This window comes from Carettochelys insculpta, chromosome 6, assembly GCF_033958435.1.
Source record: "Carettochelys insculpta isolate YL-2023 chromosome 6, ASM3395843v1, whole genome shotgun sequence".
Lineage (NCBI taxonomy): Eukaryota > Metazoa > Chordata > Testudines > Carettochelyidae > Carettochelys > Carettochelys insculpta.
In genome coordinates this window covers 112,294,405-112,318,998 of record NC_134142.1, presented here as the reverse complement: position 1 = coordinate 112,318,998, position 24,594 = coordinate 112,294,405, and the positions used below count along the sequence as shown (strand labels likewise).

At 41.8% G+C, this 24,594-nt stretch overlaps 1 protein-coding gene across 3 annotated transcripts in view; it reads left to right on the top strand.

Annotated features, from left to right (window-relative positions):
• The window catches only part of AP2A2 (adaptor related protein complex 2 subunit alpha 2), a 106,818-nt gene extending 82,475 nt beyond the window's left edge, over window positions 1-24,343 (top strand). For 2 of the 3 annotated variants that reach the window (XM_074997841.1, XM_074997840.1), the window contains exons 15-22: window positions 6,844-7,007; window positions 10,108-10,190; window positions 10,803-10,892; window positions 14,690-14,813; window positions 17,067-17,183; window positions 17,388-17,457; window positions 20,195-20,329; window positions 21,481-24,343. In XM_074997841.1, the coding sequence (XP_074853942.1) occupies window positions 6,844-7,007; window positions 10,108-10,190; window positions 10,803-10,892; window positions 14,690-14,813; window positions 17,067-17,183; window positions 17,388-17,457; window positions 20,195-20,329; window positions 21,481-21,558 (861 nt within the window). In that variant the 3' untranslated portion in view covers window positions 21,559-24,343. Of the gene's footprint in view, window positions 1-6,843; window positions 7,008-9,516; window positions 9,595-10,107; window positions 10,191-10,802; window positions 10,893-14,689; window positions 14,814-17,066; window positions 17,184-17,387; window positions 17,458-20,194; window positions 20,330-21,480 lie in introns of all 3 variants that reach the window. The other variant, XM_074997842.1, reaches the window with a different exon arrangement.
• The last annotated feature ends 251 nt before the right edge of the window (window positions 24,344-24,594 follow it).

The following is a 24,594-nucleotide window of genomic DNA, read 5'->3' as shown; positions in this document are numbered from 1 at the left end:
ATGGGCACAGTCTATGCATAAGGTGCCTTGGGGAGTCCCATGTTGCACAGAAATGCTCCTTCTGTGCTAAATTAACAGCCAGAGCAAGGAGAGACAGGGAGATGCGGCTTAAAATGCTGCTTTTTGACAAGGCCCTCCAGCCAGACGTGCCGGAGCGGCCGCAGCAGGAGGGACCCTCCGGGGCCCATAAAAGGAAAGCTGCCTCCCTCACCCCATCAGCGCAGAAACGGAGGAAAGCCTCCCCAGCCCGATCCCTGCCGGCAGCAACAGCGAGCGGGACGGGAGGAGTGAGCAGCCCCCAGCCGCAGCAACAGCTGATCGGCGGCGGCACGGAGAGCCACGTGGAAGCGGCTCAGCCTCCGATAATCAGCCAGCCGCCCCGCACCGCAGGCAGGGCGGCGGCTAAAGAAGCGCCGGTGCCGGCGGCACCGCAGGCAGCGGCACCGACCCCCGGGGAACCGGCGGTGCAGAGCGTGCAGGCACACAGCCTGTAGGCACCGAAGGACACCGCACATGCGGCACCGCCTTCGAGCGTGCCGAGCACGGTGCGGACGGGGCCGGGATCCCCTGTGCGTCAGGGGGCGGAGTTACCTCCTCCAGGGAGGGGGAAGGCTGCACACAAGAGGAGGCATTGCAGCCCCTCTCCGGACAGGGCTGTGGAGTTGCTTTCTCACAGCCCTCCGCTTATGTTGCAGACTCCAACCAGAAGGCAGGGGTCCCCCCTAGCCTACCCCGAGCCCCCTTCTCCATTTTTTGCAGCCAGCCTCACCCTGGCTGGGACCACCTTCACCCTTCCTGGGGTTTGAACCGCTGGACTATTATGCAAAATCGCTCTCTCCAGTGTCTCGACGATCTCCCTCCCCCAGACGCAGAGGGTATGCATCAAGGGAGTGGTCTAGGTCACCTTCCCAAGAACAGTGCCTATACTGCCATGGTCGCCCCTACCACGCGGGGCATAGACACCATCGGCAATCTACTAGGGAAAGATCCCCACAGACGATCTCGTACCCCCGAGGGCAATTGCGACTGGGGACAGAGACTCAAGCATCTCAGGGGGGACTGGTTATGGAACCCCGAGATTTTCCTTCGCAAACCTCTAGCGAGAGGGTGTACCATCACCAGCAGGAACCGGAAGGGTCCAGAGAGACGTACCCCAGCGGTTCCTTGCTCTCCTCCCCGGACGAGGCTACGGCCCCAGGGGACGTCCATCCTCCGGACGATCTCAAACAGTTTCAAGAGCTGTTTAAGAGGGTGGCCTTCACGCAAGGCATCCAGACAGCAGAGGTGCAAGAGAAATACCATAAACTCCTCAAAAATTTGAGACCTCCGGCCTCCTCCAGAGTAGCAATACCGCTTGATGAAGCGATCTTAGAGTCCGCCACTACGATATGGCAGACCCCTGCGACTATTCCGCCTGTCCAAAAGAGAGCGGATAAGAAATACTTCGTGCCGGCGAAGGGCATGGAGTTCCTGTTCAGCCACCCACAGCCAAATTCCTTGGGGGTGGAGTCGTCGCAACAAAGATCAAAGACATCTCAATTCAGGACAAGGGGACAGACAAAGATGCCAAGAAGCTAGAGCTGTTCGGCAGAAAGGTCTACTCCTCCTCCACTTTAACGTTGCGAATGGCAAATTACGCAGCACACTTAGCGAACCATAATTTCGACAACTATTCCAGGTTAACCTCCCTCATGGACTCGCTTCCAGAGGACAAAAAGCCGGTGCTCAAGGCCATAGTGCAAGAAGGCTACGCGGCCTCGAGGACGGGAGTTCAGATCGCCCTGGACGTTGCGGACACAGCAGCACGTTCCACAGCAACGCCCCTCCATACACAAAGAAAAGGTACTAACCTCAACAAAGACGGTACCAGTACCAGCAACAGCGCCCCCAGTACCACAGGGGTTATGAGCAAGGGCGACTTCAACAGCACCAGCAGTACAGAACTCCCAGGCGACGTTCACAACAGAGCCGTGCGTCCTCGGGGCGGGGCCAAAGGCCACAAGTTTGACAGACAGATCCAGGGCTGCGCCATCACTACCATCGCACAAGGTCATCTGAAGCGACTATTCCACCATCGCCTCCGACCATTCTACGACCAGTGGCAAAGGATCACCACAGACAAATGGGTGCTGGAGATCATAGCCACGGGATACGCCATCCCCTTCCAGTCGCTCCCACCGTCACGACCTCCACCCAAGACCCACCTCCAGGAGGCCTCCCATGTAGCGAGGCTCAGGCAGGAGGTGGACCATCTCATGCTCATAGGGGCAGTGGAAAGAGTGCCTGAGCAACTGCAAGGGAAAGGGTTCTACTCCAGGTACTTCCTCACGGAGAAAAAGACAGGAGGCTGGAGGCCCATCTTAGACCTTCGCGGCCTCAACAAGTACCTGCGCGAGCAACGTTTTCGGATGACCACAATCGCCTCCATCCTTACAGCACTGGACGATGGAGACTGGTTCGCAGCCCTCGATTTACAAGACGTGTACTTCCACATAACTATCCATCCGGCTCACCGGCGATTCCTCCGGTTCATGGTAGGCAACGAACACTTCCAATACAAGGTCCTACCGTTTGGCCTCTCCTCGGCCCCCAGAGTCTTCACCAAGACCTTGGCAGTGGTGTCAGCCTACCTGCACAGACAGGGGGTATTTATTTTCCCGTATCTGGACGACTGCCTGCTCAAAGGGGCCTCGAAGGGGGAGTTTCTGCGCATGATACGCGTCACAGCAAACACGTTCTCTTCACTCGGCCTGGTTATCAATCTGGGAAAATCGAAAATAGACCCCACACAGGACATAGAGTTCATAGGGGCTCGCATAAACTCAGTTACAGCGAGAGTATATCTACCAGAGGCTCACTTTCGGGCCATCGGTTCCCTCGTGCAGGTCATCACCTTCAGCCCTACGGTGCCGGTCTTGACGTGCTTGCAGCTGCTGGGCCACATGGCAGCGGCGACGTTCGTAGTACAGAACGCCAGGTTACACGTGCGCAGCATGCAGCACTGGCTGGCGAGTGTATACAAACTGGCAGTACACACCGTTCACAGGGTGGTGTCGCCCACAGCCGGGGTGCGCAAATCCCTACAATGGTGGGTAAACCCCAGGAACCTGCTAACAGGGGTACCCTTCCACCAGCCACAAATATCGGTTTTTCTCACTACAGATGCCTCCCTCATAGGGTGGGGAGCGCACATGGGCGAAGAGGTGACTCAAGAACTGTGGTCACCCACGGAACAGTCACTACACATAAATATACTGGAGCTCAGAGCAGTGTTCAACGCCTGCAGACACTTTCGAGACCACATACAAGGCAAAGTCGTCGGGATCAGTACAGACAATACCTCCACCATGTTTTATATAAACAGGCAAGGAGGAGCTCGATCCCGTGCCTTATGCGCGGAAGCAATCCGCTTATGGAACTGGTGCATCGCCAACAATATAATCTTGAAAGCCTCATACTTGCCGGGTGCGCACAATGTGAAGGCAGACCAGCTGAGCAGGCGTTTTGCACTCACACGCGAGTGGCAGATCCGTCCCGATCTGCTACGGCCGATTTTCCACGCATGGGGTTTTCCCCAAATAGACCTGTTTGCCACTCAGCACAACAAGAAGTGCCCACGATTCTGCTCCAGGGCAGGACTGGGACAGGGGTCCCTGGGGGACGCGTTCGCGATCCCGTGGAGGGGCCCCCTGCTTTATGCGTTTCCTCCCACAGTGCTGATCCACAAAGTCTTGCAGAAAGCCAGGAGGGAAAGGGCCCGGATGATCCTGATAGTCCCAACGTGGGATCGACAACAATGGTTCCCCCTACTCCTGCGCATGTCGGACCGTCCACCGATGCCTCTTCCGGTGGCACCGGATCTGCTCACGCAAGCCCAGGGGTCCATTATGCACCCGCACCCCCAAAGCCTGCGACTGCAAGCGTGGTTAATCCATGGCTCAGCTCCCTAGAGAGCACATGCACAGTGGAAGTACAGCAAGTCCTAGAAAGTAGCAGGAGGACTTCCACCAGGAAGACCTACAAGCAAAAATGGACTCGCTTCACGGATTGGTGTTCTACCAAACAGCTGGCCCCCCTTTTGGTGCCTATACCTACAATACTAGAGTATTTACTGGACCTCAAGAGAGGAGGACTCTCGCTATCCTCGTTGAAGGTCCACCTTGCTGCCATCTCGGCGTTCAGACATGAGGAGGAAGGGCACACGGTGTTCGCCCACCCTATGGTTACCAGGTTCCTCAAAGGGTTGGTAAACCTATACCGCCCTCGGAAACCGATTCCACCTTCGTGGAACTTGGACCTGGTGCTTACCACGCTGATGGGACCACCGTTCGAGCCCTTGGCCACGGTTCCCCTCCGCCTCCTTACAGTAAAGACGACCTTTCTTCTTGCAATTACGTCAGCTCGTAGGGTGAGCGAGCTCGCGGCAGTCATGGCAACGCCACCCTGCACTGTTTTTTCCAAGGAGGCGGTAACCATACGGCTGCATCCAGCCTTTGTTCCCAAAGTTTCTTCCGAGTTTCACATTAACGAACCTATTGTTCTACCCTCGTTTTATCCAAAGCCTCATAACTCCAACGAAGAGGCGCCCCTACATCTCCGGGACGTGAGGAGGGCGCTAGCCTTCTACGTAGACAGGACCAAGTCCTTCCGGAAAACGGATAGACTCCTAGTCTCCCTCACTCCCAAATCGAAAGGAGAAGGTCTCTCCTCGCAGAGAATCTCACAGCACATTGTATCCTGCATAAAAATGTGCTACGAGCTCAAAAAGACTCCTTTATCGGCCACTCCCAGGGCTCATTCCACTAGGGCGGTGGCGGCATCAACAGCCTTTTTCAAGGGCGTTGCGTTAAAAGACATTTGCAGAGCGGCGACCTGGTCATCCTACGACACCTTCGCCAAACATTACGCCCTTCACAGGGTATTCCAAGAGGATACCCGTCTCTCCGCAGCGGTCCTGTCGGGGACAAGCTGCACATAATCTGATTACCCACCTCCTATCTTGGGTTACTGCTGGGTAGTCACCTATTGTGGAGCACCCACGGGGACACTCGAAGAAGAAAGAGAAGTTACTCACCGTAGTAACGGTGGTTCTTCGAGATGTGTCCCCGTGGGTGCTCCACTACCCGCCCATCCTCCCCGTTTCGGATCTCCGTTAGTGTTTTGCAGGGGTATCCGAGGCAGTTGGTCGAGGAACTGGCGCGGACCGGATCGCGCACATGTCCGGGAGCGCGCAAGGGAGCGGTGCGCGGCGGCGCATGCACGGTCCGGCAGAAACTGCTTGGAAGATCCGATCTGCAGCGCCGGGCAAGCCCGACACCTATTGTGGAGCACCCACGGGGACACATCTCGAAGAACCACCGTTACTACGGTGAGTAACTTCTCTTTCACTGGTCATGTTAACATTTTAAGGGAATTAACATGTTTATTTTAGTCTTTAAAGAACAGCAATAGTATGGACATTTTTCCATAATTTCATTTTTACATAGAGTGGGATTTTAATTTTTAATGTAATAAATTTCAACAAATTAACTTTTTAATAGTGAATTTAGAAGACCTTTTGTGACTCTGTATATTGTCCTAGATTTTCACATCTTTTTTTTTAAATATATTTTTGAGGGGTGGTACCTAACGAAAGATGTCTGACCTAACAAATCTGTGTGAGGCGCCCCACTCAAATTGAAGCACCTTTTAAGTGTGTCAACTTGGGCACCCAAATCAATAGTCACTGCTGAAAAATTTGACTGTTAGTGGTGATGAAGCATATGAGAAGCATTGTCAGTACTGTGAATGTGGTAAGGCTTAAATTTTTAATTGTATAAAGCTAGATGGATCCAAAGATCAACTCTATTTAGTATTTGTAAAGTTTTACAAGAAAGAAGCTTCCTTTTCAAATCAGCTTAATAATGCCCCAAATTATCTCTCATTTAAAAATCTTCATTGTGGAGTTGTAACTGGAACCACTGTACGTGTTTCTGGGAACTTGCATATGTAGAGTAAATTATCCTTATATGCCCACATATTAAAATCTTGACTTTCCAGGAGAAAGTCAGCTATCTTTCCCTCATGCTCCTTCTCTTGGAGGAAAATTACCAATTTAATATTCCAAGAAACGTAAGTTTCACAAACTTTTAGTGCCAGATACTCCATCCAATGGAATTCCTCATTCATTTTACTTCCTTTGTGACTCGGGTATTGCTAATCTCCTTGTTTTAGGAAGTCTTCTACTATATTTTATTTCCTTTCTTAACCAACTGTATTTTGGGAGCATTCTGGTTTCTGACTTACAGGTTTTAGTATTTTTCTTTTGAGTGCACACGTGGCTTCAGAACTTTAATATTCAAATGTTTGAACAAAGAGCTATATTTGTTTAAAAGGAAAGGATTATCAATATTTATGTAAACATTGGTTTTTAGGCATCTGGATTTGTCAAAATATCCTCAAACTTATGTTTACCCGATAGTCTGTCAAGTTGGGACACACAGATGTTTCTGAAGAGTTGTGTAAAGTCGAAGTTTGCAAAATAGTGCAGATTAACATGTGCTGCTTTTAATGTCCAAAGATGAAGGAGGGGAGGTATCTTGTTCTTCATGGCGTAAAGCTGGCATTACAGGAGAATAGCAGCAGCAGTATTTGGATATGAATTTCTTACCTTTCTGAAGCCACTTAAAGATCAAGGTGATAACCGTATGTGGAATATGTATTGATTTGCTACAAACAAAACTGTTTTTAAAAACAGAGCAGATCTTAAATGGGGATAGGTGAAACGCTTTTTTTTGTTTTGCAGTTTGTATTAATATATATAAATTAAATGCAACTTTAGATTGCTTTTTTTATCTTCTATAGTCTACTCCTTCTCCATCAGCAGACCTTCTTGGCCTTGGTGCGGCTCCTCTAACTAGCTCTGCTCCTCCACCTTCCTCTACTGGAAGTTTGTTGGTTGATGTATTTTCAGATTCTGCTTCTGTCGTTGCACCTCTTGCTCCTGGCTCTGAAGATAATTTTGCAAGGTACTTTTAAAAATTTTAACTCAGTTGGGAGTAGATGGTACCTCTTATCTTCCTCCTTTTCAACTCTATCTTTATGAAGGTTACAAACAGCTGAAACTACCTGTCGTTAAGAACAACATAGCTTTGTTAGTCCTATTTCTGTGCATAAGTTCCTTAATGTCATTTGAAGGGAAATCATATACAGATATTGCACAAGGGCAAATTTAGAGCTGCTCGTTTTATACTTAATGTTCAGGTAATGCTGAATCCAGTAAAACTTTAAATGCAGCGATGAGGTCCATAGGTAAATTTTGGGTCTGGCCATAAACAATGTCTTTTATTAGTTTCAGTTTTAGATGCGTAAGATAAGCTATTCTTCCATGCATTTCAATATCCGGCTGCAGTATTAACATATTGTAGAAGTGAACTGTTAAACCAAAATGTGAAATATATTGTTTAAATTGAATAGAATTTTTCTTATTGTTGTGCCATGCAAGACTTTTGCAAGCATGTTCTTACATCTGTATCAAATCGCAGCTGTAGGTGTAATTTAGGGAAGTTATTGCTGATTTGTCTTTCTGACAGAAGATTTAGAGCTATTAAACGTTGTCTGTCAGAATGCATTAAACCAGTCACAGACCTGAAGGCATATTTAATTTGGCTTTTATTTATTGTTTACAGTTAGTAGCTTCATTGTGTAAAGTTATTCTTGCTGCTGCTTCTTACTTTCCAGTGTGCCTTTTTAATTCAGTCATTATTAACTGTTTGTTTTTTAATTGATTTGTAAGCAGCATTTTAGGTGAGATTCTCAATATAAAGGCAGTGATTACAAAACATTAAATTTTTGGGTGTCAGTGTAAATATCATGAGAAGATACATTTTAGGCTAGCTTTTTTTCTAGCAGAGTTGTAACACATGAGCACAACAGTATTAAATAGATATGTACAGTAAGCCCCCCCATATGGGAAGCCAGGGAGAAGCTGTGCCTGGTTCCCAGAGTGGCGGGGAGCTGGGAACCAGGCAGCAGCCTGACTCCCTTCCACTGGTGGGAGCCAGGAAACTGACCAGCACACCAGCGCTGGTCAGTTTCCTGGCTCCTGCCAGTGGAGGGGAGCCAGGCCTGGTTCCCAGCTCCCCACCACTCTGGGAGCCATGAAACTGACCAATGATAATGTGCTGGTCAGTTTTCTGGCTCCTGCAAGCCCAGGGGAGTCAGGAACCAGGCATCAACCTGGTTCCCAGCTCCCCCCAACTTAAATGAAACTCAGAGTTCTACTGTAACTAGAATCTCTCTTCAGGGCCTAGCTGGGAAGCCTTTGAATGTAGTTAAGACTGCCTAATCAACTAGGATATTTTTTTAAGCAGTCAAACCTCTGCTTATAACATCTGCTAAACAAGATTTAATACTTCTATGGGCCAAGTCTTTAAAATAATGGAGGGTAGCTAAAGCATTGCAGTATACAGTAATCATGCTATATGTGTTCCTGCTGTCAGGTTAAGTATAGCGTTAAGTATGTTGCTACAGTACAACTCTGTAAATTGGCAAGAGAAAGTGCCGGCACAAGACAGTCTATTTGCTTGAAGTTTGCTATGGTTGAAAATTTTCATTCTAAAAACTTACTGCAAGATAGTGGATTGTATTAGTCACAAATCTAAGTGGATTGTTCATGATAACCTTTAGTGTGTGGCAGCAAATTTTAAACTGTTTTAGAGCTGGCATCTGCTGTATCTCTCCTCTGTCCTTTCTCTTAATTTAGCATTAAGCTAGTAGTTAAGAAGTAAACTTCAGGTACAAAGCACTAATGCTTTACATATAGACATTTGCTGTAGGAAAATGATCAGCATTGCCTCTTTGCAGTCATTGCTTGTGCTTAAGTGCTTGTCTAGGGTAGTTACTACCTTCAACAGCAATCTCTGCCACCTTTCCCATAAGAAGTAAGGTGGGATTAATGAGGTCATCTGTTACTTGGCTAAGGGATGTTCTGGAAAGTCCTCCACCGTATTCACTGTTCCATAATTGTTCTAAAATGTTTTGGCCCTACTTCTTTTCTCATTCGAACAGTGTAATTTTAAAACCATATGAGAAAAGCACAACTATAACTAGAAATGCTACCAGTGGCAATAAGGGCCTGGCATCCATATGTAAACTAATGAAAATTAGTGGGCGTTTTAAAATATGACTTAATCCAAACTTTTTTGCACAATTGTATCTGGGTTTAAATATCTAAAAAAGATCGAGGCTTCAAAGGGTATGATTTTTAATTACTGACCACTTGCACTCTTGTTGATATGAGTGGGTATTGCAGGTGTTCAGCACTTCAGCCATCTAAGCAACTGGATTTTTCAGAAGTAGTTAGGTTCCTACCTCCCTGGTGCCTTAGTTCAGAAATGTAGGTTTTCATGTGTCAGACCCCAAAGTGCTGTTCTGAGGGAGGAAATAAAGGAAAGTATTAAGCTCTCTTTTTACTAACTTATACTTCTTGCCATCTCTATTGCTGCCTCCTTTCTTCCTTTTTGCTGCTTGAATTAGCTCTGACCTGGCTTCATCTGAGGTAGTTTCTGAGGAACCAGCTGATACTGTGCATGATGCTGATGAGCTTATTCACAAGTAAGCAATACTAAAATCTTGCAAAGATGGGCACTTTCAGGCCATTATCACAAAGTAATAAAAATCACAGAGGAAGAGATTAACCTAAGTATTAATTTACTGCTTCTCAGAGTGGAAAGTTTTTCCTACACACGCAGTTACATGAAACATTGAAGATCATTAATCCACTAGAGTAATGCTGGATTGAAAACTCTGTTGCCTGGTACTTACATAGCATGTTTGTATCTTGAATTCCTCCCTATTTTCATCTTTAAGCATAACACTGAAATAAATAGTTAAAATAATAGTACATTGCAAGGAATGTGTGGGCTAATATACATTAATTTGCGTTAAGCTGACAATTTTTTTGTTGTCTGTCCTTTATGCTGACTGCTTCAAGGCATCTGCGCCCAAATTTTTCATCCTTATGCTGTCCACAAGACCTTTAATTCCATGATGTGATTGCTTTGTAATAATTATTTTTGGACTTGAAAGACAAAGACTTACATGTTAAATGTGCCCATCTTTCTCTAGGTTTGTATGTAAAAATAATGGAGTTTTGTTTGAAAATCAACTGCTACAGATTGGACTGAAATCTGAATTTCGACAAAATTTAGGTAAGATCGATAACTGAATATGTTTTGAATAGATCTAGGAGTTAACATGGTGTTAACTTCCCTGTTTTACCAACAGCAATGCCAGCCCAGAATTGGGAATAAACCTTGCTTGTTAAAAGGAGTTACTTTGTTAATTTACTAGTGGCCGATGTTCTAGACATCTAAAGTGGATCACCTTTGAGGCCGCACCTATGTAAGGAGTCCTTTTCGTGTTTGTGGTGGAAAACAGTTTTTAGACTGTCTACTCTACAGCCTTTGTTGGCAAAACTTATGGTACTTTAAGGGGAGAATATGCTATCCCCCAAAGTGTCATAAATTATACCAAAAAAATGTTTGTGTGCACGCATCTTTTTGGTATAAGGAGAGCTTCTCCTACTGACATAACTTTTGGCACTCACAAAGGTCAGGTTTTTTTTTATGCTGATCTTGTCTGAAAAATCACTTCAAAAGTGAACTGCAGAGACGTAGGTGTATCTGTACAGCTGCGCTGTGGCAGTGCTGCACATACAAATGTGGCCTCTCACTCCAAATGCAGTCAGCATACTTAATTGATATTGTATGTGCTATACTTGACAATTTTATAATTAAATGTTTTCACTCATTCCTTTCCAGGTCGGATGTTTATATTTTATGGTAACAAGACTTCTACTCAGTTCTTGAATTTTACTCCGACACTAATCTGTTCAGATGGACTTCAGTCAAATATCCTTGATTTAGTAGTGCTGCCTCATATGCAAATGTAAAAATAAGCAGTAATAAAGAAATATTTTGGCTAATGCAATAGCTGCTAAAAGTCTGACAACTCTCAAGATGAGGAAGTTGTCACCTCTGTTAAAATTACAACCTTTTAGTGTCTGTGTAGGAAAATCTGTGGCTCTAGAGGAAAATACTACACAATGTAGTGCTATATAGGGATATCTTATTGTGAGAAGTTACTGAAAATGCTTTTGACAAGATACATGATACTGCATTGGCACATTTGAAAAGTACTAACTTCCAGGCCAGAAAGAGAGCATTTTAAAAGAAAATATTTGATTAATTTACCAGCGATCTTTAATTTAGGCCTCTGTCTTTAATTTACCAACTTTAATTTAGGCCTCTCTGCTGGCACTGAAGTTGAAATGGTTTCAACTGTTTGGTCCCTACAGGGTTAATTAAAACTTAATCACAAAATAATTGTAATTTAACAGTGAAGAAGTCAAATTAGACACATGCAAACCAAATGAGAATTTGTAAACTATGTAAGCCCACGTGGAGAGATTATTCTATGCTCTTTAAAATATTTTTGCACTTCCAAAACAATCACATTTAAGCAGTTAATAAAAACCAAATTATGGATTTTGAATATACTTGGTAGTATGAAAGAAAATAAAGAAGCTTTATTTAAAATTCCATGAATATGGTATGGGATAATGTGAGCCGATGCCCAGGTGCCAGCTAAGGGTCTGGTGGGGCAAAGGGGGTGATGCCACACCAGCAGCTACGCTAAGCAGCCAGAGCAGGCTGGGTTCTTTGGTTTGTGTTTAGTTCGGGTACAGCAGCAAGAGGAAAATTACACTTAAAGAGGCTTTAACAGTTACTTTTTATTTATACAAAGATAGAAACAATTTAACTAAGGCAAATGATTAAAGTACAAGTTAGTACTCGCAGTTTTTAAAGGGGAAACAACACAATTTAACTTAATAAAAGTTTTAGACAAACTAGCTAGCTTAAACTAATACAATTAATGTGTACACAAGAAAGGCAAGTTGCAGGTATGATTTTCACCCCTGCCTCTTAGACCTGGTGGAACCAGAGTCTTTCCCTCAATTCCTATAGGAAAGAAGTGTAATACAGGTGTCATTCTTACCCCTGCCTCCTAGATCCAGTGTGACCCAGAATCTTTCTCTCAATCCCTCGGGAAGAAGTAGATACGAACCAGGTGTCCCCAGTCTCGGGAGTTAATTCCAGACCTGGCCAGCAGGTGTAGGTGATTGAAACTCAAAGGGGGGGTGGTGGTCTGCCAAGCCCCTTTATACTCCTTTTGTCACATACGCTTCTTCCTGGTCTCAAGTGGCCGATTGGGAGGAATATGTTTGAACCCCAGGTTTCCCAGGGAAGGTGCAAGGCTCAATTCGCACCTGTGAATTGTGGACAATTGGGCACCTTTGGAGGTGATGGGCGGGGGTTCCCCGTTCTTCCTGGGGAAGTGATCAAGGCGTGTCAATCACCGAGATCAGCCAGAAGGGTGGCCATTAGCTAGCCCATTCACTGTCTGGTTTTTGTGTATAGTAGAGAGGCTGGGTGAGACAGCTCACCTGTGTTCCCAGGACATCAAAGGCTACCTGTCTCCCCTGCTTGTTTCTCTCTCTGTCTCTCCCAGTGGGGGGAGAGGAAGAAAAGGCCAAGTGGGGGGGTTCATGTCTGGCTACAGATAATCAGTTTGGAACATGACACCATGGCTTGCTTAGTTTGCTGAAGTTATCTTGGAGCTTACAGGAAACGTCGTTAAGCCATTGGGTACAAACTAAAGATCTTGATGCTACAATATATGTATATTTTTGGTAGGCAAACTCTTTAAATATGTGGTTGTGATTAAACTGGTTAGTTCTTCAGAAATGATTGGATTAAGTTTCCGACTCCTTCCTTGTTTCCTCTGTGAATTGAAAATATCTGTTCTTGTTCAGTCCAGCTTTCCAAAGTGGTAATATCTACTGAGACTTGTGAATACAATGAAGCAATACATAAATTCTTTCCTAAATAATTAATGGAATTTTATAGCGTTTAGTTGATACAACTCAGCATGTATTATAAAGTATTTTACAAACATTAACATAACATTTGAAATTTGTACTTAAGTCTTACTGACCAACAACTGATACCATTAACGCCCAAGATTACCGAACTGGAAGACTATGGGGAGAGGTTTTTTCCCAAATTTGTTTGCACTCTTGGCATCACCTGGAGGGTAATTTTACTGTTTCACCATAATCAATTACCATTGTTATTGTGAACCTTTCTGGCAGTGAAATTAAATGATTGCTTGGTGCCATGTGTTGTGAAAGCAATAGGGAAATCAGAAGTCTCAATCTTTGGAATACATTGAGCCAATTCTGTTGTATTAACATTAGTCTCACCAAAAATATTGCAAAATAAAATTTACATTATGTTGGGTAAAAGCTTCATAAAGTACTTGTGAGCCTGCGTTTTCTCTCACATGTAAAGCCAATGTGGTACAAATGTTAGTGCTTCTGAAAGTTTTTCAGGCAGGTGAACGGTTCTGTATATTGGTAGCATCATATTACTTTATGTGACTAATGATAAATGCATACTAAAGCTTAAATAATTAAATGAAAAATGGAAAGAAATTGAACAGTTGGATTGAAGAGAATAATGTGAGATGTATCAAAAGATGACAGCTTTCAAATACAGAAAAAAGGAACCAATATAACTGTTAAGGACAAAAATAAACAATATATGACGGACCATAAAGACAAGAACAAGCGATGGTAAGAATTTTATATGAACAGACTATGGTAGTGATAGGCCAGAAAAACATGAGGGTCTGGCTATGCTGCAATGTAAATCAGGTCTTTGGGCCCCAGGGTTGTGAACGTGGTGTTTCCAAGCCTCCACCTGAGCATCTATACTGCATTGTAAACCTGATCTTGCATCCATACTGCACTACACAAACCTCCTGACTTGGGTCTGTGGCTTGAGCTGTGTTCTTGCTACAAAATGACAGGGTTTACATTAGGGTTCAGGCTTGGACCCACCTGCCTAACAGACTTTTACATCACAGCTCTGGAGTCCCTGCTGATCCAAGGCAGAGTGATTTGTGGGCTGATGGAAAGGGTGCTTGACTGCAAACCTGTGTCAAGGCCTGGGCTAAGTGGCTTTCTAGATACTTCGAGTTGTTCAAGAACTAATACCAAGAAAGGTTGATAGGAAAGGAGTGAATACCAGTACTGCCTCAGACATGGGAAGGGAATGATAAACACTACTATGAACTTGAATCTTGTATTAGAAATATATTTGAAACAGGGAACACGATATTGTGGTGCTTTATTGGCTTCTGAAAAGCAAGAATCCACCACTACAAATTTAATACAAAAAGATGCATAGGGTTTGAGGGATACAACATGTAAATAAAATCACATATCCCTAGCTGTTTAGAATTACTATCTACAGCATATAAGACTGGTTTGGATATTTTGTGTTTGTATACGTTGCATGTATTGTGTAAGGTGTCTACTACTCATCCAGGGTTATTAGCAAAAATGGTGTTTTACTATCCTGAACCTGTGTGTGGGTATGGTGCTTGAAAATTTTTCTGTGTAACATCTAGTTAGTATTGTGGTGTTTTCACAAGGCCATTTAATTTTCTGGTGAACGTTATTTTCCCCCCAGTGGTCAGTTTATCCATATGAAGATATAAATATATATTTAAAGCCAATGGTAATGATTAAAAGCACTGTCAATGTTTTTCCTGTGAATTGGTTTCCCTAACAATCTCGCACGCCTGAACCTGCAAACAAAGCCAGTGGACCCGACAGTGGAAGGGGGTGCGCAGGTGCAGCAAGTTGTGAATATTGAGTGCATATCAGACTTTATGGAAGCGCCAGTCCTAAACATTCAGTTCAGGTAAAAGGTTTTTTAATGTTGAAATAAAGCTTAAGTTGGCATAGACTTCTGAATTTGAGAATGAACTGGAAGGACAGAAGAATTAAAAGGTACTCTGGATAGAAGAATTGCATGAGGGCAGAAGTTGCTAAAGGAAGTCAATTTGGGCTCTGTCTACACTTCTAAAATTAAAATACAGTTGCAGCCTCACTAAAGTGAAAGTATAGTCACGACAAGCAGTGCTGGGAGAAAGTTGTCCCAGCACCCTGTGTAAACCATCATCACAAGGGGAGTAGCTGTTGAGGCCTATTTACGCTTGAGGCTTTACAGTGCTTAGGTTGGGTGTCTTTTTACCTCTGGGCCAGAAAGTTGAAGTATCAGTTCATTAATTGACATGCTGACTGGTAGTTTTTTAATAAAGGAGGGAGTATGAGTGTGTAATCTTCATTGTCAGCAAATATCAAAGCAAACAGGCATATTATAGGTGAGTATTTAAATTCAAGCTTTCCATATTTCTTAGAGGTTCTGTTTCAAAAATAAACAGAACAAAAATCTTAAATCTTATCAGAAATGTGGGGTGGGTATTTAAACCTCTTTCCTGTTGCATCCTGAGTGCTGTGGATTTTCTTAGGCAATTTATGGCGTATTCACAGTTTGTAGTATTTAAGAAGAATGTTAAAAATGCGTAGAAAAGAAATGCCATGGTAACAATGCTTAGATGACAATTTTAGGCATAGTCCAAATAAGGAATAGATCATCAACCCTACAAAGGAGAGATGATAGCTTTGCATTATTTTTTTTTTTTACCTAAAATGGTCGTATTTTGCGCAGGTTATTTTATTTCCATAGAAATAAAAGTTTTACCCCCTTGTGGTTACAGTGAGATTGTACCTTTTGAAATATTTATGTACACATTTCCACTACAGTGTAAACCTGATAAATATTGTTTATATTTATAGAGGTTTTGCTATTGTGGCAATCATTGTGGTGCTGTGGATGAAAAGTAACATTTTTACATATAGAAGACCATGGGTTTAAAATAACCAATAACAGACAATACTGCAACTATTACTATAATGGCTACTGGTTTTCTTCGCATTCTTTTGCTTTTCTTCTCCCCCATCACATTACAGTTGCCCTTAATACCGGGGAGACGGCAGTAGGGAGTTTATTCTGAACTTTTATTTGGTTCGCATTATCTAAAATGTCAGCATTTAAAATGTGAATTTATACTACAGTTGGACTGCTTTAGTGATGGATTGATGCATTTAACTCTTTCCACCTTTATAAGCATCTAAAATAAATTATTTGTAAAGTTTTATTCTCATGAGTGCAAATGCCATGTATTGCCCCTCCAAAAATGAGTTTACAATCAATTGCATGAGTCTTAAGGTGTATTTATTTCATAATTCTTTGTATTCTGCATGAAATGTTTAATGGTCCCTTGATGCAGCATTTTAATTATTATGTTGGCTGTTGGGGCTCACGACTGAAAAGAGCTCCGTTAATTTTTACCTTTGCTCTTGCACCAACGACAACACCTGCATCTAATCCTGTAATTAACTAACTGTTTATTAACAAACTAAAAAACTGGATTTATTTACAGGTTAAAACAAGCAATCACATATGTACAAAGGAGCTTTAGTAAGCCATTCAAAAGGGGACAGATGTAGTAATCTGGCAGCCTTTAACGTCTTTTGGGGCTTAACCTGGGTTGACCATAAGGATCTCTGTTTATATGTTCCTGTCCTTGAGAGTCCAAACATCAAAGAGATTAAAAATCTTCATGTCATCAGTTTTTATTTCCCTTTTTCAGTATTCACACTGATGGTCAGAGGCCTTCTGCACATACTAGTCAATGGATGAATGAGGCAATTAGCAAAGCTTTTGTTTTATGATGGTCTACTTAAATTTTTGATAGCTCTTCTGCATGGGCAATAGGTGCCACTATTTGCATCTGAGTTCACGTATTCAGTGCATGCATTTTTACTATAATAAAAATTTACTTTTTACCTTGCAACACAGAATAGAGATGTTACATGTGAGATTATTGCAAACAGCAACTTGTAATCCTGTCATTGAATCGAAGCAGTACATAGATTCTTATAAGATTTATGCCTGTTTTGAGCAAAACTAACATAGAGGTGAACTGTTTTGGTTTCCAGATGTGAGTTTCAGTTCTTAGCTAATGGCTACAGCCTTGGCCAGAACTGGCAATTGGTTTACCAGTATCACAATAATAACTTGTGCCATGTTTTCTTTTTCTTCATGCAGGTATGGGGGAACATTTCAAAACATTTCAGTAAAATTGCCAATCACACTGAACAAATTTTTCCAACCTACAGAGATGGCTTCTCAAGACTTTTTCCAGCGTTGGAAACAACTGAGCAAGTAAGAGTTGAACTAATACTATAAATTTTTCAGTGCAAGTGGGTATGTTGACTAATACCTAGCTTAGTGATGCTTCATTTCTGATGAAGGCTTGTGAGTGCTACTTCAGTATAAGTAAATACTACTGCTTAACTTCAGTGCTCTAGCAGTCATACTGTTGTTTTTTGTTTTATAGCATGATATTGACTTGTATGTTTCTTACAGTCCTAAGCAAGAAATGCAGAATATCTTTAAAGCAAAGCATCCAATGGATACAGAGATCACAAAGGCAAAGGTACATAACTAATTTTAACAGATGAAGTTCAGATTTGGAACAGTGGCATTAACAAATGTAACCCCTCACCCCCCCACCACTTGGTTATTTGGGTCATGGGGCCTAGGCATGAACACAATGCAAACTAGTGAGGTGATTGCACTTAGCATCACAGAAATATTTGGAGGATTTACAGAGATTTTAATCCATTGTGGCTTGTTCCTAAAAGTTCTAGAGCTTGTTGTGAAGAACCTTGAGGTGATTGATACCGAAATGTGAACTCATTCATGAAATTGAATTGGGGGAAAACTTTGAAGCCTACTTTCTACTAGTACCTCTAAAAATAGATTTTTGGAAATATTTTTCACGTAATTATTGCCTTTTAGTCAAAATGTTTTAACTAACAGTATCTGGTCAAAAAGTAAGGTATAAACTTTTCTCTCTTGACGTGGTAAAATTGGAAAACTTTCAGCCAGCAACTTCTTTTTAGCATTCAAACACTGTTTATTTCCCGAATGTTTGCTATGATATTTGTGTATATCATGAAATCCTATTGGCATGATTACATATTGTTGTGAAAATTTACTGCATGCCATCTGGCAACTGAAGTTAAACTGTGGCTAAGCCTAAGATAAGGTAACTGATATCTGTTTATCCTTTTAGTTTGAGAGGTGTGTCAAGATAAGGCAGTTTTTGGCCACTCTTGTCTAGTGCCCGTTCACGGTATATTCATTTTTGTAAAGTTTGGAAAGAAAACATGACTGACTGACTGACTGGATTGCTTTGTATCCTTTCTAGACTGAGGCTTTCTATAGAAGTTCAAATTCTTTCTTTGAGTTTAGTTTGAATTATTTAATTTTTTTTTTTTTTAAAAAAAAGCAAATTAGCAAACATCTGAATGTATAATACCATCTCAGTGATCCATGGTTGCTTGTTCACAAAGAGACAATGTTAGGCTTACCATGCTTCCAAATATATAGAGCTGAACTATAATGCCAGGTGTAGAATCTTCTTTTCAACTTAAATTCTGATTCTAATAGTTAATCGTGTTCATTACAAGTATCAGAGGGGTAGCCATGTTAGTCTGGATCTGTGACAGCAACGAAGGGTCCTGTGGCACCTTATAGACTAACAGAAGTTTTGAGCATGAGCTTTCGTGAGCACAGACTCACTTCATCAGATGCCGGTCATGGAAATCTGCAGGGCCAGGTATAAATAAGCCAGAGCAAGGCTGGGGATAACAAGGTTAGCTCAGTCAGGAAGGGTGAGGCTTACTATCAGCAGTTGATGTGGAGGTGTGAACACCAAGGGAAGCGAAGCTGCTTTTGTATTTAGCCAGCCATTCACAATCTGTTTAAGCCTGAGCTGAGGGTGTCGAATTTGCAGATGAATTGTAGCTCAGCAATTGCTTTTTGGAGTCTGGTCCTCAAATTTTTTTGCTGTAGGATAGCTACTTTTAAGTCTGCTACTGTGTGGCCCGGGAGATTGAAGTCCTCTCCTACGGGTATTTGTATATTGCCATTTCTGATATCTGATTTGTGTGTGTTTGTTCTTTTACGTAGAGACTGTCCAGTTTGTCCGATGTATATAGCAGAGGGGCATTGCTAGCACATGATGGCATAACTTATATTGGTAGATGTGCAGCTGAATGAACCCACGATGGTGTGGCTGATCTGGTTAGGTCCTGTAATGGTGTTGCTGGTGTAGATATGTGGGCAGAGCTGGTAACGAGGTTTGTTGCATGGATGGGTCCCTGAGTTAGAGTGACTGTGGTGCGGTGTATAGTTGCTGGTTAGGATTTGCTTCAGGTTGGCAGGTTGTCTGTGGGCAAGGACTGGTCTGCCTCCCAAGGCCTGTGAAAGTGGGGGATCGTTGTCCAGGATGGGTTGTAGATCCCTGATGATGCGCTGTAGAGGTTTTAGCTGAGGACTGTAGGTGATGGCTAGTGGTGTTCTATTGGTTTCTCTCTTGGGCTTGTCCTGTAGTAAGAGGCTTCGTGGCACATGTCTGGCTCTGTTGATCTGTTTTTTTCACTTCCTCAGGTGGGTATTGCAGTTTCAAGCATACTTGGTAGAGATTGCATGTTCATTACAGTACTGCCTAGGGACAAGCAAGACCATGTTCTGGGCACTTTAGAAAGAATAGCGGACAGTTCCCCAAGGATCTTAACAGACTAAACAAACAAGCCAAAGAGCAGGGGAAAAGGAGTGGTCTGTATGATGGCAGAAATATAATGTTCCATTGAGTCTTATGTGAATGGGTTTTAGATACGAGTTCTTTAAATACACAGTGAAAGGGAGAGGGGCTAGAGAAAATGAAGCAGATGAGAAGGAAGAAGATGAGGGACATGTGGAGGAAAATCTCAAATATCTGAATCCAGAGAACTTGGTATTCATACTCAGTCCTCCTATTTATAAGTGCTGTCACTACTTGAACTACTCGGTGTGTGAAAGCTCAAGTTGTGGTATAGGAATCGTGTTAAGAGGTCAGAATTCTTATCCTATTTCTGCTTTAGAACTAATTTTCAGAGCCAAGATGTTCCCTGCCTATTTGAGTATTCTTGTGATGCGTGTCTTTGCCCAAGAAAGCTTATACTCCAAAATATCTGTTAGCCTATAAGGTGCCACAGGACTTCTTGTTGTTCTCGTTGATACAGACTAACATGTCTACCTCTCTGATACTTTGACATTTTGTACTTTAGGCTTCCTGTCTCTGTAGTGTCTCTAAAGAGAGGCTCTTTTGGGGTTTTCTTTGATAGATCATTGGCTTTGGCGCTGCTCTCCTTGAAGAGGTAGATCCCAACCCTGCTAATTTTGTTGGTGCCGGTATAATACACACAAAAACTACCCAGATTGGATGTTTACTACGTCTTGAACCGAACCTTCATGCACAGGTACCTGATTTTTGGATTTGCAACTTACATATAAGTTTAAATTTACAGAAATGGAATAAAAGTTACCTTACCCCAGTGCACATGACTAAACATGCTTGGTGTGTTTAGTAAGAGTAACTTGCAATAGAAATAGTTATAAGATGTTTCAGACTCAATTGCCATAGTCAATAAATCCCCAATAGACTGAAAACTGAGGTGGCTGGTTCTGGCTTTGGCTTTCAGCAGGGTACTGTCTAGCAGCATCCACAAGTTTGAATGCGAACTCACAGGTCGTGTTGCTCTGAGTTTCTTTCCCGGACAGTGTTCCATCTTGTCATCAAATTCCAACTCCTTATTGTGAAAAAGACCATCAATATTTTTTTGTATTTGAGATCCTCTTGAAGGCTAAAAACTTCTTACTGAATTTTACCTTTAACACCTTAGGGAAGAAAAAAAATTTTTTTTTTTTTTTTTTTTTTTTTTTTTTTTTTTGCCCCCTTAGTTTCTAAATGAACAAAACCATAGCTCTGTGTTGCTGTTTGTGAAAGCCGGTGAAAGCAAATGTGTAGAAATAATGTTATGGTAAAATCAAAGGGTCTGCATGTGATGGCTGTATTTTTATATTTCCTGGTGATATGGGGGTTTAAAAAAAATCGGTATTTTGGGAGGGTATGTTGGTTCTCATAAAGAATTAAATATATCACCTTGAGAATCCAGATTTGGTTTATAAATCTCTGCCTCTCAAGTCGGAGTTTAGTGAGAATATATTTAGAATACCTCTTTCTGCTGGTGTGAGATCACTTATTGGCTTTCAAAGATTCTCTGTATTCCAGCACCAAAGTATGGTAGCAGGGATTTGAAATTTCTAAATAGCTAGTTGAAGAGAAAATTTATTTTAGAGTGCAGTTCTGGGGAAATCACAGTGGGAGAGGTACATTAAACACCTTGAGGGCTCAGAAGACTCCCCAGAACCCTTTAAATATTGTTTGTGCTTGAATAAAGTTGTCAGTGTCTCACATGACAGTTCCTAGCCATTGCTCATATCATGACCCCATGGCACCTGTACTGCTTTGTTGTTTAATCTGTCAACTTTTTCTGATAAGTCCATCTTAATGCAGATATTTTTTACTGTTGTCTTTTATAAAAATGGATTTTTATGTGCTCTCTTTCAGATGTATAGACTCACACTACGAACAAGTAAAGAATCTGTATCTCGGAGATTATGTGAACTGCTCTCAGAACAGTTTTAATAGTAACAAGATCTGTTCAGTTTCTCCATTTCTGCCATAGTTGTCCTCATCCTACTGCAAATAAATGTCTTGTACATCAGTGTCTGAGTACTGCAACATTACCAACCACCAACTCCCTGCCTTAAATGGACCTGTCCCTTCCTGATGAAATTAAGAATATGAAATGTCTGATATAAAAGGATTTATAAAGTAATCATTGCTTTTTAGCTTATGCTATAGAAAGGGTGGGGGAGATGCCTATCTTAATTGTGCTCCATTTTTTTTTAAGTTGGGTTTTTAAGAACTTAACAAAAGGGAAATGAGCTTAGGCAAGTGAGATGACTTGAGAATTCTCATTGAAATGCCACTGCATATTGCTGGTAGCATGGTGCTTTAGTTCCTTTACTAAGTGCATCTTTCTGCTTTGCACTAAAAGAAACCAAATGTAACGTCCAGTGAGCTTAATTCATATGTTTAAATTAAAATCAGATTGATCAATCTGCAAGAAATTGATAGGATGTTTCTGTTCTGGATTAAGATTGTCAGAAGTGAGGTGGCTGGTTGAGTGAACACATGAGTGAAGTTTCTTAAAGGTATTGGCACCAAGTTTGTGATGGGTAGAGAGAACAGATTCCGAGGTGTATTTCTAAATCTTGTTGTTTTCCAGTCAGAAAACTGTGGTACCGCGCAATAAAATATATTGTTTAGTCAGTGTAGCATTAATATTAAATTGACTTCTACTGCACATGTACATTTTTAGGACCAAAATTTTTAAATTTAATGTTCTAAGCGTGTTCCCCTTCAAAATAGCTGTAACTATTTTTAACTTTGTTTTTCTCCTTTTTGCAATACAGGACACGGGAGGATTTTTTTTGGCTTTACAATAATTTATAATTAGATTGAGGAGGGAGATGTAAGAAATCCAATTGAGTATGAAATGTCTCCCAGAGGATATGGGGTTATTTGTCTATACACGTTAGTTTTTTTCATCTTGAGGAAAGCACTACCTTAGTTTTACTTTTCTTAGTCAAATGGAGCAACTGAGGATAGGAGGGATGTCTAGCTGTTTCTTTGTTCCTTGTTGCATTGTCTCTTGTAATGTTCCTTACATACTAAGCTTCTCAGTGTAATGATCACGTAATGTCACAACAGAAAAGAGAGTAGGGAGAAATCATCCTTTCTGATATGCCAGGCACAGCATGTCCATCAGACTTTTTAAGAAATGAAGTGCAAGCTTGATTTTTAAACAGTATTTTTTCTCATAACATTTATTGCTTAATCAGGTGACCAGGTTACTGGACAGTGAACAGTTAATATTTATACAATTCCTTCTCTGCACTGCTAAACAGCAGTGCTAAAAAGAATCTCCTCCAGCCCTGTTATGTAGGAGTGTTGGTTTATTTTGAGGTTGGGAGTAGAAAGGCTATGATCAGCTTTTATGGTGGTTTTCCTCACTCTATGCATTAATAGCTGATTGTTCTAGAACAGCAAAGATTTGCTGCATCTCTAAAATAATCAATTAAATACTGTTATCTTGCTCACAGCCTTTGGATTTAGGTTACCTAAGCAGACCAGGCTCTGCAGTTCAGACAGTCTGGGAATTGGCAGCTATCAATATTAGCAATGTGTGAAATAGATTTAATACAAAAGAGCATGTCTGTCACCACTGGAGTCAAAAGTTACAAGCATCCCCTCACATTCAGACTCTGTAAAATTTACTTTGAGACAATATATAGATCACTATCTTCAGTGTATACATTTGTAACCAAACATCTCTTAGAATGATGGCTTGAGATGTAGTACTAGTAGGATGTTGGAAAGGCACACTAAATGAGGTTTCCATTGCTGCTCAGCTCAGAAATTGGCTTCTGCATGATTAAACATGCCTCGTGACTTGTTGCTATTTAGGTGACAGAGCTGAGTATTGCTTTTTGAAAATTAGGCGGCTTTAGGGGCCTTCAACCTCGCCTACAAACAAGGGGACCTTTAACATCTCCTATACTGAACTACCTTTGAATTTCAGTTAAAAATAAAGGACAGTAGTTAAGGCCAGTGAAGTTCCATATGATCCTTTGTTGAAGGGTCCCAAGTAAGTCCTTTTAATGAGTGCATTTTAATACCCTGGGAACCTATGCTGTTTGCTATGTTATACAAATTTGAGATGTTAAACCATGCTACATGAAAAGTGAGTGCTGCAGCAGATGCAAGGAGACAACTGCTGTTTAATTCTTCCAAATCTTGTTGTACGTCTGTTCCTCTGGAAATATAGATCTTGTATCTTCATTAAAGGACACCCTGAGACACTGTGTGTATGTACTGTTCACTTTGGTTTAACTTGTGAAGAAAATATAGGGAGGACAATGGAAAAGGATTAATAAACATCATAGAATGTTGGATGTATAAAAAAATCAAGCTTTATTCAAATGTTCTCAATTCTATCCTGTTTGTGATGGTACAGAGAGCCACATGAGCCGTTTTGTGAACAAAACTAAAGACAACTGTTCACTTTGTGAAATGGTGGTGAGGTATTACCAAAATGACTGTATTCTCTGTCAACCAATTTATCCAGTGAAACCAGTATTATTCTTCTAAGTATAGTATTAGGCATTGGCTTGTGAAAAATAACTGAACTGGACAGAATACCGTGCACTTTTTGGTCTACACTCCAATATGTAAATCAAAAGAAAATTCTGACATTGAATGATTTTCTTTATTATGACTATATAGAAGATTGAAAAGAAATAAATGCATCAAAAGGACTATGTTATCTTGAAATGAAAAATAAATTGTTAGAACAGTAACCTTATACATGTATCTGTTGTCCATATTACTTTCCTGTTTTACATGGGAGGGGGAGATATGCTAAAAAGGAATTTGTATGTAGTGCTTCATAGTTAATTTCAAATATTCCATTGTCTTTCCTGAAAAACAAGGCTATCCACAAAATCCAAGTTCAGAATAAGGATCTGTTTCCTCAGTCTGCCAAAAGTGACTGTTAAGACAGCTGTGCTGAGAGGCTGAAAATGGTCAGGATTGAGCTGTAGTGACAGTCATGTA